Below are 20,150 nucleotides of genomic sequence, written 5' to 3'. Positions count from 1 at the left end.
CATCTTGTGTAGGTGTGTCTGTTTAAGGTTGGTAAGTATGGGTGATGCATAGAGTAGGGTGGAGATTAGCTTGGAATTGGCTATGGGGATTCTATCCGCCTTGGTTAGGAATTGGCGGCTTCGATATAATGCACCAAGTTTCATGTGAACTTTTTTTATTGTGAGAGATATGTGTGTGTCAAATCTAAGTTTGTGGTCTATTTCCACACCGAGTAATTTTGTGTGTTCTGATGGAGAGATGATCGTATTGTCTTTGGCAAGAATGTTGAAGTGGGGGCTGTTTTGGGTGGCTTTGGAAGGTTGGAACAGGAGACGTTTTGTCTTACTTGGGTTGAGTAGGAGCTGAGCATTGGATAGCCAGCTTTCTACAGAAGAGAATGATTCCTGTGTGATTTGTTGTAGTTCTAGTAGAGTGGGGGCAGAGCAGGTGAGAGTAGAGTCATCTGCATACTGTATAAGAGATGCTTGTGTGGTGGCAGTATGTAGGTTGTTAGTGAAAAGTGAGAATAGCAGAGGGCCAAGGATAGATCCTTGGGGAACTCCGAGAGTAACTGGGAGGTGAGGTGATATGTTATCATCCCAGATTACTGATTGCTGGCATCTGTGTAGATATCTGTGGAACCAGTTGCAGGCTGATTGTGAGAAAGAGAGATTGGGGAGAGTAGAGAGTAGTAGCTCATGAAATACCATGTCAAAGGCCTTTGAGAGATCTAGAAATACGGCAGTAGAGAAGAGGCAATTGTTTTTGTGATGAAGTATAGTGTTGGTGAAGGAGAGCAGAGCAGAGGTAGTGCTGTGATATGGCCTGAAACCATGTTGAGTTTTGGAGAGGAGATTATTAGCTAGGAGGCAGTTGGAGACTTGGGTGTTGATACATTTTTCAAGTATCTTGGAGAAATCTCAACAGTTTCCTCTAAAATCTTCCTCCTCTTCTCAGCTAGCTAAGCGGCTCTTTCCTGATAGGACAGGAACCTCCTTGTGACTCTTCAAGAAGTCTTGGCAGCCCCAGGACTAGAGGGAAGAGGCTTCTACTCATGCCTATTCCTAGTTCCCAGAAAGGAAGGTCCTGGGAGACCCATCCTAGATCTCTCCTACTTCAATGACTTTCTCATAGTTCCCTCATTCAGAATGCTTACCCTGCAAACCTTATTCCATCTTATCCTCCCTCAAGCACTCCTAGCCTCCATATATCTCAAGAATGCTTACCTTCATATACCCATCCACCCCTGATGCAGAAGATTCCTACGCTTCTGTGTGGGATCCTTGCACTGTCAGTTCTCGGCTTTGCCTTTTGGACTCCCCAGTGCTCCAAGAGTCTTCACAAAATGTCTAGCACCAGTGATCACCTTTTGCAGACTCCATGGTATCCCGATCTTCCCCTACCTAGACAGCATTTTGATTCAAGCCAATTTTCAAGTGAAATTGAACAAAAATCTCCAATTGACAATTGCTATCCTACAAAGCCTGGGTTTCACCATAAATTTCACAAAATCATCCCTGATCCTATCCCAGGTCCCATGTCTTCCTTGGGTGCAGATTTCAAACCCAGAGCATGGTGGGGTTTCTGCCCCCTGCCAAGGCGCAGAGAAATTTTCAGCTTTTGCAGAGATTCTCCCCCTACAGTGGCTGTCTGCAAGACAGTTCCTGACAATTTGGGGGTTGATGGCATCCACCATCCCTATATTTCCTCTTGCAAGACTACACATGAGGAAATTGTAATGGTACCTAAAGTCAATGTGGTCCCAACATGCCCACCCTCTGGAATACCAAATTTCCTCTTCTATCTTGTCTCAAGAAGGAGCTCCAGTGGTGAATGTCACAGCTGTCTCTAAACCCAGGCCTCCCCATTCACCCACTGCCAGCTACTCAAGTACTGTATATGGATGTATCGGACATGACCTGGGGAGCAGCCTGGGAACACAGCACAGTATAAGCACACTGGATGCCACCCTAGAGGAGGGGCCACATAAACATCAAGGAAATAAAGGCGCTAATCCTCACCCTTCAAAACTTCCAATCCCTGCTAAGACCAAGGAAGGCTGTGTATACACACAGACAATATGACTGTCTTGTGATATATTAACAAATGGGGGGGGGAGGCAAGATACTTTCACATGTGCAGACTAGCCATACAGGCCTGGGACCTAGCATGCCTGCTAGATATCTCCATCCAGGCAGTCTACATCCCTTCCAGTCAGAATGCTGCGGCAGACCGTCTAAGATCCAGAACACAGACCCACAAATGGATGCTTCACAAGGATGTGTTCCTGGACATTGCCCACACATGGGGTATTTCACAGATAGACTTGTTTTCCTCACGTCTGAACAAGCAACTTCCAAAGTTCTGTGCCAGAGGACCTCATTCTCAGGCATGGAGAGTGGGCACCCTATCAATCTCCTGGAAGGGGAAATTCCTGTATGCATTTCCCCTGTTCCACTTATTCTGAAAGTCCTACTGAAAATTCAACAGGACAAGCCAAAAATCTTGCTGGTGACTCCCCTATTAGCCAAGGCAGAATTGATTCCCCCTGCTCCTTCATCTAGCCAGGGGCAGTCCACAGAAGTTACTCCACTGATTGGACCTCCTAACACAGAATAAAGGCTCACTTATCCACCCACACTTAGAGACCCTCCAACTGACCCTGTGGGTGTTAGACCCCTGATCCCTTTCAGATACCTTTGTTCAGAGGAAGCCAGGAAACCTAATACCAGAAAATCTTGCCTCACCAAGTGGAAGAGATTATTGCTTTGGTGTCTTAACAAAACCCACGATCTGCTAACAGCAGAACCTCCTTTGGTTCTGCCATATCTGTGTGAATACCTCAATGCAGGATTAGCTTGCTGTTCCATAAAAGCACATACGTCATCTATCTCTTCCTGCCACTTTCTCCAACCTTAGCTTCCAGATTTGAAACAAAACAATTCTTGACAGGCATCCTTCATATCAGACCTCCCAGGAGATCTGTAGCTCTATCCTGGGACCTCAACTTTGTGCTGGAGAAACTGACTCAAGCCCCTTTTGAACCCGCTTCTTCTATGTCTCTCAAAGACTGTACTTGGAAAGCTGTACTCCTGATGTCCATTACCTCCACCAGGCGGGTTTTGGAATTACAAACCCTTATGGCATCTCCTTCTTTCCTGTCTTTCCACAAAGTCAGGGTTTCCCTTTGAACCAATCCCTCCTTCATGTCAAAGGTAGTCAATGAATTGTCTTTAAACCAGACTATTCATCTCCCCACCATTTTTCCCTACCCCCAGAACAGTAGTGAGAGGATCCTTCACACCCTTGATGTACATAGACAACTCAGGTTTTACTTACACAAGACTAAACCCATTAGGAAATTGGACCAACTGTTTGTGTCCTTTTCACCTCAGGGCTTTGGGATTGCCTGTACCCAAACAGACCATCTCCAATTGGATATCCAAATTCATTGCCTTTTGCTATTTTCACCATGGTAAAGTCCTTCCAGTCTCAGTCAAACCTCAGTCCACAAGGGCAGTGTCTTCCTTGGGATGGCTTTTCTCAAGGGGTTGGACACCAACTCTATCTTAGAAGCAGCTACTTGGACATCTGTCCACACCTTTACCAAACATTATAAGCTGGATTCTATTTCCAAATCCAGGGGAGGATTTGCCTGGGTGATTCTCCATGGCTTCATAGAAACTTCCTCTGCCATTCCCCCATCCCTTTCTGCATGAGCTTTTGTACTCTTCCCTCGTGTCAGGAATGCTGCAACAGATGAATAGAGAGACATAGATTAGTTGTGTAAGAACTTGCAATAACATTTGATGTCCTTCTCTTCTCTGTCTTGCCCTTAACTGAGCAGTTTGCATAAGAAAGGGATGTGATTGATGCTTTCTTAGCCTGTGCAGTCTGTATTATAGTGTGTGCTTGTTATGTGGTCTAGCAGAGATTGCATGCTCACATCCCTCACTCCAAATGGGTGGGGGGATTAAGTATTACAAACTAGTCCTTCATTTGCTTGGGCAGTTGCAGATAATGGCACAGTGTTCATGTCACCCTTCCTTTGTGCTACTTACATGATACATGGTTATACTCGCTTGGGCCAGTCACTTCTGGTTCACTGGATCTTTGGGTAGAACTGAGGGTTCAGTGGTCAGAATATTAAATATCCATCACAAAAATCTCCATAAACATGTGATTACAGGGGAAAAAATATTTCACTGTTCATTACCGCAGAAAGGCTACTCAGTGTAATTCATTGGTTCTGAAAAGATCTGTAATGTGTTACATTCCACACTGCCCTAATAATGGCATTTCATTTGTCTCATTTTATGTCCAGTAGCAACCCTGGTAAAAGCCATTGATTAATGCTCATGTGCTCCGAGATTTTAAACTTCTGGAATCTAAGCACTGGCAGATTTTGCTGTCAACCAGCAGCCAGTCAGTCATAAGAATTATGAAGGCCTCTGCAGCTCATTTTGTAAACCGCTACAGTCCTTGTTTATTTATTAGTTTATAACTTTAAAAATAACAACGTTTTAGGATACCTGCAGTGATTATGCTAAATTGTAGGATTTCCATGTAAGGAAATGTAACAATAACCAGGCAAATAATCAGTGGCTAAAGTCACAGCAACAAAGGTAACAGCCAGACTGTATATTATTACCCCAACCTCTGCAGCATTAGTACCTGAACTGACATTTATCAGTACAAGGCAAACTCACCTCATCCACATACATATATTTGCAATATCAAATCCTTTGGAGAATAAAATGTGTAATTCCATTGGCTCTGCATGGAAGTCCTGGGATATCCTAATCCAAAATGACAAAGAAAAATAAATGCTTTCAGCCTGTAGTTAGAAACATTTTCTAGTAGTCTGAAAGGTAACTCTTCTTCATTGCTTGGGAGTCCAAAATGCTGTACTTCAGTGTGTCTGGTGTATCATGTATCCTTGAACACCTTCCCTCTAGTTAAAATTGGTCAGGAGAAATGAGTCGGACCAGACTCGATCCATTCTGCTTTTGATGTGCTGCCATTGTCATCCAGAGTTTGCATGACCAGTTCACGGAATGCCACTTCTACAAGTCATTGAGAATGACAAAACACTGCTCTGCCTTTTTGCCTATATGTGCACCGTCTCATACTTCAGTATTATAAGATAAGGATGCGAGGCAAAGTCCTGTGCATGTGGTGTTGGCATGATCTTAGGCAGCATAACAAAGAATTTTGGTGTATTCTCTTTTGATGGCTTGTGGGACTGACATTTTGATTTTTGTAGTTTCCATATACAACCCTTCAATTAGATTGCTTTTTCATCAGTGGTAGCTCCTTCTTATGACTTATTTCAGTTAAAACTGACTTTCAGGCCTTTTTTGAAGAAGAAAGTAGTATCTGGAATTGCTTATATTGTGTACCAGTCCACCATTTATTTGTATTTTATGATATATCTGACAGAATCACATTTAGATTTCCTAGTTAGCCCATGTGTTATCATCTGTTCGCATAGTTTAGTTTGGGTTGATGGAGGAGCATATTTTGAAAGAATAGTTCTTGTGCTGTACTTTGTTTAATAAGTACAATTTATTTCATTTTTAAAACTTTAGCCTTAAATCCAGAATATTTTTGTTTAAGGGAGGATGGTATCTGTGTTTACATATTAACAAGTAAGCATCATCATTGGTCTCCAACATTAATCATAAAAGGGCAGACCTGTTACTGTGTATGCTTTTGTGTTTAATATACACATGTGTATGCCACTTGTATGGTTGAAGATACTTCTTTCCCAGGACTATAGATGGGATGATTCGTAGAAGAATAAAGTTTGCATTCTGGTTGCTGGTGTTCATTGTGTATGCGTGTGTGCGTGCGTGCGTGTGTGTGTGTGTGTGTGTGTGTGTGTGTGTGTGTGTGTGTGTGTGTGAGTGAGTCAGTGTGTGTGTCGTTTTGGATATTGGTCAAGTAGTGAAGTGACACAGAAGTGGTATGCCCTGCTTGGCTAAGTACATTAATAATGCTGTTAATATTGCGATTGACTCATCATTATTAATAAATCATATATGATATATGACAGAACATTTTCTTTACAGTGACCCTGTGCTTTGGTTTTAGTAGTCTACTAGTGTGACTAATATGTACAGGCTGAGTGGGCTGAAGACAGAGGGTATTTTTAATTAAGAAACTGAGGAAAACAGTTTTTTGTTAAAGAAAAAGGATCAAAGTATCTATATTTTTCAGTGGATTGTGGCTGATAGGATTTAACTACAGAGTGTGAACTTTTTTCCTTAAATAGATCTATTTATGTATTTGAGAGAGAGAGAAAAATTGTCATATTTTTTTTTCTTAGCCACACCCACACACATTTGTTTAAAGAAGCCACCTCCATAAGGCACTACACCACAAAACCTAATGTACTGGTTATAGGTGACTCCATTATTAGACACAGATGTTCCACTCACCAGGCTGGATAAGGAGCGGGTTACAGTTAACTGCCTGCCTGGTGCCAAACTCCATCAAGTCAGTCAAGCATTCACGTCATTCATCCACAAGTACCGGTATGACTCTGTCAAAGTCCAATTGGGTGTGAATGACTTCAGATGTACCTCACTGGACTATATGAAGAGAGACTGACTGAACTTTACAAATACACTGTAGCCCAGGTTTGGAACTCACTCCCTCACAGCATAAGAAACATTCAGCATAAATACCTGTTTAAGGAAGACATGGTCACTCCCTTGTCAAACCCCCACTTGAACTAGTCTCCTCTCTTCTCATCTTGTCTGCTTTCCCTAGCAACTCTCTTTCCTCCTTCTACTTGTCTAGCAAACTGCATTCATACTGTACCCAGTGTAATATTCTCTAAACCTTTTATAGGTTCATAGGTTCATACTAGGCTATCTGCCCTAGGGCATTTACAAGCCTAGCCAGAGTGTGTTTGGCTTTCGCCACCCATTTTAAATTTATTTTGCTATGCCCTTTTTCGAGGTTAGTATACTGTGCCTCTGTCTAATAGTGACACAGAAGTGATACCCGGGGTAAACCTACAATCTCCCATCCACTCATCAAGATTCCTCTTGAAGAGAGTCAATGAGGGACTCTGCCTAACCTGGACTGGGATTTTATTCCAGAGTGAAGGGAGCCTCTGGGTTATGAATCTGTCCCTCCAGCATGTCCTATTTATTTCAGTGCTGAGGTTCAAGTCTGTCGAGTGCGTAGCTCAATGGGATTTGGATTTTCTGAGGTGCAGCATGTCCATTAATTCCGGGTTGGACATGGCTTTATACGTCCGGCACAGATCGCGTCTGAGCAGGCGGTATGCTTATTTGGCCTATGCTAGATACTGTTCTCAAATTTTGGAAGTTGTACTTGTTAACTGTTATTTTACCTATGCATTGTACTGCTGTGCACACATTTTTGACTTTCTGCTATATTTCTGTGACCCTACATTTTGTAAATATCATAATAGCTTGTATTATTTCTGGAGCTTTTCTCCTTGGGTCTCCACTGAAAATGGGCTCCTGGCTCAGTTGGACTAACCCAGTTAACAAATGTCAATAAACTCTCAGACTGTGTGTCACAGGCAGGTATAAGCCAAGCTTTAAGCAGCATTCTACCTTCTCCATGATGATGCCACAAAACGAGCAAAAAATTATTAACTTTAACAATTGGCTTAGCTTCTGGTTTCAGTCCAAGGAGATCCAATATCTGTCAGCCTGATAAGACATGGTCACAGGCCATGCTGCTTTGTCAGAGATGGTCTGCACCTGTCTCCTCTAGTCTTTCAGATACTGACAAAGGCATTCGCCACCTCTATTTTGTCTTTTTTTTTAGGCAGTGTCAAAATAACCAACCTCTCAGCATAACAAAATCCATTCTAGAAAAACTCAAGGTATTGCTGTCTAATGCTAGGAGTCTAAACAAGAAACTGCACTCCCTAGAAGCATTCCTTTGGAAGATGCAGACGTCTGTGCAGTCACCAAAACATGGTTCAAAGGCATAGAAAGCACCCCGGCTCTGCAGGGCTACAATGCCCTCCATACATTCAGACCATAAACCGAGTATGAAACAACCAAAGGAGGTGTATCCATCTTCATTAAGGATAAGTACACCTCAAGACTGGTCAAACAGTATGACTCTGTTGAGCTGCTCCATGTCAAATTAACTATAGGCAAAGCCCCCTACCACATCATGTCAGCTATAGATCCACCACAGTGAAACAGGAAAAGCATACTGCATACCTGGACTTACTGGAGTCACTTGCCATACAGCCCATCACCTTACTCATGGGTTTTTTTTAATTTTCCTACCTTCAGCTGGGAAACATACACAACTACAAACATGCTGACTCAGAGGTTCTTGGACTTTGTCAATGCAAATCCTCTGGACCAGCTAGTCAGCGCACCCACAAGAGGCTGAAATATTCTGGACATAGTAATCAGTGAAATGGGAGAACATTGCACCCCTCATATGATGTTCCTTGTAAGATCGGACCATAAATCAGTCTTGTTCAATGTAATTATAAGACCAGATACCCCATTAAGCTAAAAAATACTTAAGAATTTTTCAAAGACAAATTACCTCCTATTAAGTGATGGTATAAGAAGTTCCAAAGCCCCCTCGAATGCAGATAACAAGGACTTCTTTGCAGAGGTGTACACCAATGCTCTTTATAGCCACTTAAGCAGCTGTATAGAATGGTCTGTACATGACTGGATTAAAACCAGATCTTGCCGAAAAAACAAGCCACCCTGGTGGACCCCTAGTATAAATGGGCTGTACAACAAGAGAAATAAACTAATGTCCAAGAACAAGAGGGAACTGGCTCAGCAGAGGAAGAAATCCCTCTCTAGCTTAAACAAACAAATGAGAGATTTTTGTCATGTTCTCCAAAAGTAATTAAGAAGCAAAAATAGTCTCCGTAGCCAAGAATATTCACAAGACATTCTTTAACTACATCTGAAATCTAAAACAGAATACCCAGCTATGTGTTGAACTGGTTGTGAATGGCACCACCCATACTCAGCCGGCAGTAATAGCCAACCTGCTAGCTGACAGATTTGGAACAAACTTGACACCCCCCTCCCCCGTCCCCTCCAGCCATCCCCCAAAGTATATCTGCCACCATTCCTCGGCCTATTATCTCAAGAGACCAGGTCATCTTGGTGCTCTCCAAGGCCAAAAACACTGAATCAGTGGGACCATACAAAATCCCAGGTTGCCTTTAAAACAACTTAAAACATGGCCTAGCAGACCCACCTGGATCCCTATTTAACCACAGCCTGCAAACTGGCTATGTTCTAGCAGAATGAAGTTCAGCAACAGTAATCCTTCTGCACAAAGGGATACCATCAACCGACCCTGGGAAATATAGGCCTATAAGCTTGTCTAGCCTCATCTGCGAGACCATGAAAAGGATCATTATGGACCTATTAACAAGGACCTAGGAAATTTCCAAACTCTAGAGCCATTGCGGTTCGGATTTGTTAAAGGTAGATCATAGCTGTTAAACATGGTTGACTTCTTTGAGAGAGTCACCAAGGCACTGGATGAGACAAAGAGAGTGCATACCACCTATCTTGACCTAGCCACGGCATTTGACACTATCCTCCACTCAGCTAATTTAGAGAAACTATCCCAGTTGGGAATTAACCCTTACATTACCAGATGGGTAGCTAACTGACTACCAACAGGACACATGCTGTCATAGCAAAAGACTAGTCACCAGTGGCATACCAAAGGGTTCTGTGCTGGGCCCCTTACTGTCTGGAATCTGTTTCTCAGAAGTCCAGGCAAACTTGGATGGCCTGCAGCTGACCAGGTTCACTGACAATTGCAAGTTGGGAGTAATAACCGAGTCCCCCAATGATGTTAATGTACTGCTGGGTTAAAGCAGACAAATGATTGGTGCCAAAGCGATGGATTAAAGCTAAATGCAAAAAAAAATGCATCATTATTCCCTTTGGGAAAGCTGAAATTCCTGCTAATTACATTATAGACAGCACCCCCCCCCCCCCAAAGTGTAGACCCAGTGGTACTCAGGTTGATAGCAATCTGAATTTTGACCACCATATATCCACAGTAGTTAGAAAATCCTTCTATGTGGCACATCTTATAAGTCAAGGCATTGCATGTAGATCTAAGGGTGTTATAATTCCATTATACGTGGCGCTCATCAGACCAGTAATTGATTATAGTGCTCTCTTTTGCATGTACCTCACCAGACACCTACAACAAATGGAGAGACCGCAGAGGTTTCTCAACAAGAAATTACAGGGTACACAAAACAAGTCTTACATGGAAAGCACTGTCACTCTATTCTGTCTCTTGCAAGTTGCTAATGAGTGACCTGCGCCTGTCTTACAGGGCAGTCTCTGACCTGGCCCTGATGGAAATGCTACACATTCATAAATCAAACTGCAGGAGGATCAATCACTCCGGAGATCTTAACCTAGCTTCTGACATGAACAGGTCATGATGGAGAGATAGATACAGCTCCCAGAGACTGCCACTTCTCAGTTTTCCTCTCTTCAAATCCAAACTAGATAAATGGATAGATGACCACTAATTCACTCCTGGAGTTGTTCCCATGTTCCTCCTGGACAGAGGAAGTCAGTATTAACCACCGTAGACTCTTACCTCTGCATCTTCACTCACCTAACCACCCACAGTTGGAGCAACTTGGGATAAATATGACTACAGCTGTTAGCCTGTTAACCTCCTAAGAATATAAGATAACTGCTTTGGAGATCAGGCTTTCATTTATTTGACAGAATTATTGTGTGATTCATAGAAATTATTGGCTTTTTCTTTGACCCTTGGACAAATGGAATAGCCTTCTCTGCAGACTTAAGCCCCTCCCAGCTTTCCTTGCAAGCATTCTCTTTCTGTCAGATCTGCTTGCTTCTGTGTCCAGAGACCTTTGATCTGTACTGCATAGGCTCTCACATTCTTTGGTGAAATACCTCATTATCAGAACTTGGCAGTTTTGTTTAGGAGATTGTCCCTCTTGGCAGTGTTGCTATAACCAACCCTGCTTCCATTGTAAGCAGATTGAATGATCCTTCCCTACACCAGTGAGTGGGACATTTCGTCTGAAGCTAAGGGTGCCAAACCTTTTTTTGCTGTGGACTATTGGAAGGGCAAACAACACATGAGAACTTTTGGAGCTGGAAGAAACAGATGCTCAAAACTAGTTCTTACTGAATGTTAGTGCTGCCATCTTGTAACCAGCAGTGCCGTAGAAACAACAACAGGAGCAGCAGTGAATTAAATACCACAACGATCTGAGATGCAGCTGATGAAACTGTTTTTGTATGAAAAAAGTTATTGTACAGGCATTGGTTGATGTGTATCACCCTCTAGCAGGACTGGAAGGAATGCAGTAGTAACTAAGATATGTCTATCCCTTGCCATACTTTCCCCAGGGACCTTCTAGAATCAAATAAGGACATATCTCCAGCACAGGCCTGCAGAATAACTCAGTATGTTTCTCAATATGCTACTTCTAGGTGAGAATGAGCATGTCTGTTTCTCATGGAAACAATGGGGGGGGGGCTTGCCATGTGCAGCTCATATGACATCTCCCTACATGAAGTATTGGTCGATGTAGTTTGCACACATTTGGCAGTAAAGAACTCCAGCTAGTGTCATGAGGAAGAGCTGCCATTTTATCACCTTCCAGTTAGTGAGATGTACAAAGGGGATGAGAATCATTGTATCTACACAGCACCCCAGCACTGTCCATGATTTTGATATCTGATACAAGTGTTATCTTTACCTCCACTTCCATGTAGGAGAAATTGCACAAGATCACCCAAGTGGTAAAGCACTCTGGGAAGCAGACATGTATAACCAAAGGCCTATTTGCATGCATTTCACCCTCCCCCATTTGTTCCTACTGTTTTCAGGTGTTGTAGAATACCAGATGAGGTACTGGTTTGATGATGCTTGTAAGCTGTCTTTCCTCCGCTACAGTATAAATAGTAAGCTAAATGTAACATTATGTGTAGACTATATTCATTTACAAGTATTGGGAGATTAAACAGGCAGTTGTGGCTGGTGTGATCAGGTATGGTAAGAAACATTAAACAGGTACATGCATAATTCAAACGTAGTCTATTGTGATTTTAAAGTACAACATTTAAAGCCTGTGCATTTTCTTACTTGTGCCTATGGTAACCATGCATTTCATGTAACTTAGTGCAAGGAGAGATTCTTAGGATATGCACTGGATAACCTTATAACATGATTGGGACCTGAAGCCAGTACTTTATATGTCACTGTCCTACTTTGTGGTATGTATGTAGCATGTCTGGGTTACAGATCTTGAAGCCAGTAGGCAGGCCTGTCAGTACGGTTACATGTTAGCATGCAAGTGCAACATTTATGTTAAGAATGTCTGGTGCACACTGCTTTATTTGTGCTTGTGTAATTTACCCATTGTTTTCATTTACATAAAACCAAAGCAGATGATTTTAATCTCTAATGTTACACTTGATAATTTAATTTGCAGTGTGTAGCATGATATTCTTGGTAAAATAATGTGTAATCATTTCCATTGTGGTACCAGTGTTGTTTTAAGCATATTAACACGTCTGCATATTGTGCCACATTTACATTTATTTTAGTTTGTATTTTATGTTTTATTGATCTCTCATGGTGTTTCATGTAGATTTGTTTTTCTTTTAATTTCTCACAGTGTCATTGTGTTTTGTTCTGTGTTTTATTTTGCTTTTTTACCTTCATTATCACTAGGTTACAGTACAGCCCGGACATGGCCATTCGGCTAGCTGATGAACATGCACTGATAGCAGCGTATGTAAGTCGACTTCAGAGTGGCAAACGGTTAGTATTAAGTAGTTAAAAAGCTGTAGAATTACAGCTTTAAGAGTGTATTGCTGCACTTTGATTCAAGATCTACACTGTCCATTGAACAAAAGTCGCATTTGGAAATGTCTGAGTTAACAGATCAAACAGTAACAACCTCTACTGGCCAGTGGTAGTATCCTGTTGCAGCCTTTGTTACCTTATGTGCCACTGACCACTATGACCTGGTATGATTTGTCTGACAGATTTTATAATTAATAGCACTTTGCTAAATATACTTTACCTGCATTACAGATCACTGACAATGTAAGCCAGCGAATGTTTTTTTATCAACTTGCACTTACTATACGCTATAGCGTTAATAAATAATCCATGGTATTGTAGGTAGAGCTTCAGTGCCTATAGCCTCCTCGTTATGTATTATGTCAACTTCCTGTTGTTGTTGTATCTTTCTGCTTTTCCCGGTTAGGGGTCGTCACAGCGGAACTCCGGTCCGCTAATGATTGGCAGTAGATTTTTACGTACCGAGTTGCCAGCCCTGACGTACAACCTTCAACGAAGGTACACCCATTCACGCATGTCTCCACACAGAAGACGCTTTAGCTGAGAATCGAACAGGATGTCTTACTGTGAGGCGACAATGCTACCACACCGCCACCACCGCAGCCTGTGTAAAGTATAATAAGTGCAGGTCTTCACTGATTTACACTGTCAGTCAGCAGTAATGTTGTATATGACAATGTTTTTGGTGAACTGCCATTCACTAATGCACTTACATTTAATCATTTGACACCAGTTACCAACACCAGTATCAACACAGTGATCATTAATGGTCACTAATTCATGGTAAAAACAAATTGTGGGCAGCCCTGCTACCTCTGTGGTTCTTTCCTATTGCCGACACAATGTGTGTAATGTAGTTTGCCTGTAAGGCTTATTTCTTCTTTTACACATACCTTTTTGAGGTGGTTTATGTTTTATCCACATAGTTATAGCAAGGCCTTAAAACTAAATATGATATCAATGCCAATGTGTAAATTATAATAATGTGAGTATTAGTTGTTACCTGAAAATTATGTGCTACACAATTGGTTTAAGGGTAAGAAAATGTCACATTTGGAAGGAATGGTAGGCACATCTTCTGGTATGCAACTTGGAAAAATGGGGTGTTAAACAGTAACCCCTCCCCATGGCTTGCACAGAAGGAAAAACTTACTTCTACAGTAAACTGATGCTCTTTTTTGGTGGTGGTGGTGGGGTGGCTAGCTCAGAATAGCCTTTCATAATTCTCATAAAAGCATATTTAATCATTCAGATATGTAGCTTTTTTAATGTGAAGAAAGCATTGATTTCATATGGAATTTATTAACTTGTGAATGTTGAGAGTGCTTCTTCCTAAATTGTTACTATTGTCACTGTAACTTGTGTTGTGATGGCTGGTGAAGTGTCATCATGACAGTTTAGACCAAAACTGGTTTTCATATTATTATATAACAGAGTTGTGTGTCTGTGTTTGTGTGTGCATGCGCGTGTGTACATGTGTATGTGTACGTGTGTGTGTGTGTGTATTTTCAGTATCTCATGTGACAGCTTAATATTTATGTGCAAGTATGAGTGCATTTGTTCCGAAATTTAAAATCTTTTGCCAGGCAAATTCCACTGTGCCAAATGTCATGCTACAGGGCTAACACAGGGATTTGTACACCAGAAGATGTGCATGTACAATGTAAGAGTCAGGTGGGCGATGTATACAGAAAAGAAAAGCAAAAATAATACATGGAATCAACAACTCAATTACAGTGATCAGTAAGGAGACAAAGCTAAATACTGAGAGTGTAACTAACAAAATGTAAGTACACCAGTATGGCTTCTGAATCTCTTCACCTTAGTAGTGTGCGCACATACATTCACAGACAGGCTCATTCTTATATAGTCAGTAGCAATATGTCTATAAAAAAAGATAAAAGGAAGACAATAGGTACTGGTTGAGTGTTTAATGATGCTCACAGAATCCAGCTGCAGCTGTGAGGTATTTTGATTAGTTTTTAATATATGGAAAACTGTGGTTCTATTCCCTTTTGGGCATGAAAACCTAGTATTTAGGAGCAACAGTAGTTAAATGGTATAACAGGTGTTGATTTTGGTCATGGAAAGGCTCTCTAGATGGATTGCATTCACTAAGCAGATGCCTACAATGAACTTACTGGATCTTGTATTCAGTTTTGAGTGTTTATTACCATAGAAGTGGGCCTTAGATAGGTTTAAAGAATGCTGCAGTGATGTTCACATTTTGTTGTACCCTGTGGCCACTCTCAGAAGCATTTATTAAATGGAAGTCATGTTTTGCATGTTATTCTACCTGGAAGAAATAAGTAAAACACGGCCAACAATAATACTGGTAAAAAGAAAGTATTGGCATTTCTTTTTGTTATATGAAGGATTCAATTGTTGATTCTGTGTAATAGCTTGCTATTTCTAACCTGTCTTGGCCATAGCATACCTGCTAACACTTTAAGAGCAAGCACTCTCAGCATTCACAGTTAACAAACTCCATATGAAGTAGATGCTTTCTTCATATTAAAAAAAGCTGCACATCTGAATTATTAAATATCAGAATTACGTTGTGTTAGTAGGAGAGTAGCTGTAGCAGGGCAGTATGCAAATTAATTCAATATCTGTATGATTTGTCAGCAGAGATGAGCAGTGTTAAGAGTATTACTTGATTACTATTAACGCCCATGTTTGCGTACTGTCTAATTGTTATTAAGGACACCGATACAGTAGAAACTGATTATTAAGGGAAGTGTTTAAGTATTGCTTGATTATTATTAAGAACAGTGTTAAAGTTGTGCCTGACCATTATTACGGACAGTGTTAGTATATTGTCTGATTGTTGCTCTGAGCATTGTTGGTGTATTGTCTGATTATTATTACAGTGTTAGAGTACTGCTTGATTATTATTAAGGACAGTGTTACATTATTATTTATCATTAAGGGCATTGATAGAGTTTTGCCTGACTAATTATTAAGGACAGTGTTAAAGTTGTGCCTGGCCATTATTACGGACAGTGTTAGTGTATTGTCTGATTGTTGCTCTGAGCATTGTTGGTGTATTGCCTGATTATTATTACAGACAGTGTTAGAGTACTGCTTGATTATTATTAAGGACAGTGTTACATTATTATTTATCATTAAGGGCATTGATAGAGTATTGCCTGAGTAATTATTAAGGACAGTGTTAAAGTTGTGCCTGGCCATTATTACGGACAGTGTTAGTGTATTGTCTGATTGTTGCTCTGAGCATTGTTGGTGTATTGCCTGATTATTATTACAGACAGTGTTAGAGTACTGCTTGATTATTATTAAGACAGTGTTACATTATTATTTATCATTAAGGGCATTGATAGAGTATTGCCTGACTAATTATTACGGACAGTGTTAAAGTCATGCCTGATTGTTATGAAGGACAGTGTTTTAGTATTGCTTGATTATTATTAAGGGCAGTGGTTAAGTACTGATTGATTATTATTAATGACAGTGGTAAGATGGTTTATTATTTAGCCACTCAATTATTATTAATCAACATATCATCTACATATCACTTCGTAAGTATTAGCAAGAAGGAGGTGGCATGTTTTACTGTAAGAAAGCAAAAGCAAAATCTTCGTTATTTTCTTCTCCACAAATCCTTTGTAGTTGAAACTGCACACCGTCAGGTACTGGAAAATGATGTACTTTACTGTACCTTCTTCAAAATGCTTATAACTAATTGAATCATCATCAATATGCTGTTAGCTCACAGTTCCTTAGTTGTGTAGCAAAATAATTTTCTTTATTCCACAAAAAATAACACCTCATTGTGCTTCACACAAAGCCAGGGGAGAATAGCAATCACTGTTTTGAAAATGTGCGTGTACATAGAACTTTAACTGTAGTAAGTTCTGTAATTTCTCCAGCTCTTACATCTGCTTCCAAACATTGTGTGTGTGTGTGTGTGTGTGTGTGTGTGTGTGTGTGTGTGTGTGTGTGTGTGTGTGTGTGTGTGTGTGTGTGTCTGTCTTTTGGCTTTTCCCGGTTAGGGGTCACCACAGCGGAACTTCGGTTCGCTAATGATTGGCAGTTGATTTTTACGTGCCAGGTTTCCAGCTCTGACGCACAACCTTCAGCGAAGGTACGCCCATTCACGCATGTCTCCATGCAGAAGACGCTCTAGCTGACAGTCGAAGAACCGGACAGAGTCTTACTGTGAGGCGAGAACGCTACCGCAGCACCACCACCGCGGGTTTGCTTCCAAACATTGTACCAAATGAAATTTGTATGTGGATAATGTAAAGTGAAATATTCCTTTTGTATATATAGTTATTACTTGTCAGTAACTGGTATCAGAGAATGAATGAATGAATGGTATTGAAGCACTTCACTATACCTTCCTCTAAATGTATTAAATTAAATAGTTGATTTCAAAATCAGTCTTGTTATCTCACTGTTTCTTATGCAGAAAAAAACATTATTGATTTCCTATAAAGTAACACGCCCATGCGTTGTCATTCTGGTGGTGTTTAAGCAGAGTCACAGAACGTCATACAAAATCAGGGAAAAGCATTTTGATTGACACAGCTTGTAGCAATACATATAAGCAGTACTTTAGCATTTAATGCAAAGTTTCTCCGGTATTCATATGCAAACACTGTTCCAAGTGATATTTGCAGTTATGCAAGACAAAGTGAAATATTTGTGTTGCCTGTGCTTGGTTGCTACTTTTTTTTTTGGATAACGGAGGAAAAAAGAACAGAATTTACAGATGCAGTAATACATATGCACAGGGCTTCAGTGATTAGTACAAGTTGACTTCCTCTGTCATTGTTATGCAAATACAATGCTCCAGATGATATTTCTGGCAACATAAAATTAGTTAAAATGTTATTGTAGTCTATATTTGTATAAAAATGCTGACTTTATTGATACTCCTCATATCTATTGGATATAAATTCTGCTACACAGCCAAGGAAATGAAGCATTTCACAAGATGGCATTAAATAATTCACAACACATTTGCAGCAGCTGACATTTGCAGCTATACTTCTACAAAGTTGCTTAGAGGTACAGTATCATTAATCATTTCCTTTGAACAACAGTCCTGCTATTCACAAGTTTTCTTGACAGGTATTTCATAAATTTTGCACATGGGATCTGGGTGTCACTTCAACAGTAACAAACATCTAGAGCCAAGATTTACACCGCTGGGTGCCAGCCTTGCTGCAGTAGTTCTTCCATACCGCACACACGCACATACACTCACATCTATGGACTATTTAGAGTGTCCAGTCCACCTAATTCATGTCTTTGGAATGTGGGAGGAAACTAGAGCACCCACTGGAAACCCACATGAACACAAGGAGGACATCAAACTCCACACAAAAGGTACCCCAGCTGAGAATCACATTTCATAATATTACATGAGTTTAAGCTGATCCTTAGGCTGAGTGCAGTTTAGTTTCCAAGACGTAAATACATTGTGTAGTAATGCATCAGTGACAATAGTTAACATTCCTTGGTTGAAATATTTGCAATTTCAAAACTAGGTAACCAGGTTATAACTCATGGTAATGGGCCTTGGGTAATGCTCTTCTGAAGGGTGCTTTAATTCTCTGAGTGTGGGCCACCACAGAGCAACTCTAGAGTAGACCAATACCATATCAACATAGTCTGCTTCTATGACTGAGCAGAGCCAACAGCTTTATCAGTAATTACTATTAGTTAGATTCCACAGAGTGATCAGCATTAAGTTCTAAAGATTTGGAGACAGTTATTACCTTTTTCAGGGTTTGACTTTGATAAACCCTACTTTAAGGAGAACAGGTCTATGTTTCAGCTGTCTGACTTTCTTTTTCATGCTAGATTCAGAATTTAAAACTTTCTCTTCTAGTGTCTTATGGAAGCTGCTGACAATTTTTTTAGACATGGGGGGGTTAAATGTATTTTATGCATGTCTGGAGCAGAAAGGATACCCCTTAAACTTACCCTAATACTAGTGATTGCCCTCCACTGAAGAGTAAGGCGTTGTAGCAGCACTCTAATGTTGGCACCTTTTCATTGAGAAGTTAAATTTCACTTTACACCTTCCTGCTGAAATTAGAAGTAAATTATTCCGATGCAGAATGGCAGCAGCAGTTAATTTACCATGACTTACCCATTCATCCCACGAGATTTGGCAGTTATCTGGTAAATATTGTTTCTTTCATAAGCAGTCCAAGGGATCCCACTCTTGATCAGCTGCTCATTGTTTGCTCCATTTGTCACATCTGCTGTTGTAAAGCATTATGATCTGAAATTGAATTGTTTATAGGGAAAACAGCTGAAACTGTTTGCAGTGAGTCTTGTGAACCTTGTAGAAAAAAGCATGCAAGTACTTACATAAATACCATCTTGTTGAGAGTGTTTTGGATTCCAAAGATCAAAAAGTATGTTAAAAGAATCTTAGAACATAATGCACTAGTCTACAGTCTTTCTTTTTACTACTGGTCTGTCCTGTAGGTTTAAGTTTGTTTGTTTCTTTCGGCTTTTCCCGGTTAGGGGTCGCCACAGTGGAATTCCGGTCCGCTAATGATTGGTAGTGGATTTTTACATACCGGGTTACCAGCCCTGACGCACAACCTTCAACAAAGGCATGCCCCATTCACGTATGCCTCTACACAGAAGACGCTCTAGCTGAGAATCGAACAGGACAACGTCTTGCTACGAGGCGACAATGCTACCGCAGCACCACCACCGCAGCAATGTCCTGTAGGTTTAAGTGTAGGTTGAAATCCACCGCCATTAGCGCAGTACCCCTGTTAAAAAAAAAAAAAAAAAAAAAAAGATTGCTTAAGTGACACTGCAGGTTTCGGAAAAAATTTGTATTCATGATGATTTGATGCGTAAACACCATACCAGGTTTCTAGGTTACTGCCGTTTTTTTCTAGGCTGGGGGTCCAGTATATCTGTTTAGTGTATCTTCCATAGCAAATTCCTCTTTTACATGCAGCTATTTAGGGGGAAGTTTAATCATGATCATTGTAGCTCTTTTGAAGCTCACTGCACAATTCCATTCACCCACCCCTTTATTGCTGCTATTCTTTTGTCTTTAATTCTACCAGTTTAATATTTTAAATTATTACTTTATTTGATTAACATAGCTCCATTTGCTCTAACAGTCGTTTCTAGTTCATGTTTTCCAACACCTGAACATTCTAAGACATGATTTTATCAAAACAAAATCATTGAAATGCTCTTTTCAGATAACCAACCTTCCTCATCTCATCCGACAAACCACTCCACTATGCAAAGAGTAGGTTTTATCTCTGAGAATCAGCAGTTTCCA

The 20,150-nt window shown here is 40.6% G+C and overlaps 1 protein-coding gene across 1 annotated transcript in view; it reads left to right on the top strand.

The window, feature by feature from the left end:
• DTNB (dystrobrevin beta) overlaps positions 1-20,150 on the top strand; it is a 2,387,431-nt gene that overhangs the window by 1,862,697 nt on the left and 504,584 nt on the right. Inside the window, exon 12 of the mRNA XM_044062883.1 lies at positions 12,719-12,808. Coding sequence (XP_043918818.1) covers positions 12,719-12,808 — 90 coding nt within the window. The remainder of the gene's footprint in view (positions 1-12,718; positions 12,809-20,150) is intronic.

This window comes from Protopterus annectens, chromosome 2.part1 (genome assembly GCF_019279795.1).
Source record: "Protopterus annectens isolate FY-2018-M chromosome 2.part1, PAN1.0, whole genome shotgun sequence".
Taxonomy (NCBI): Eukaryota; Metazoa; Chordata; order Ceratodontiformes; family Protopteridae; genus Protopterus; species Protopterus annectens.
Note: the sequence above shows the minus strand (reverse complement) of the source record. Positions and strands in the feature narration are given on the sequence as shown.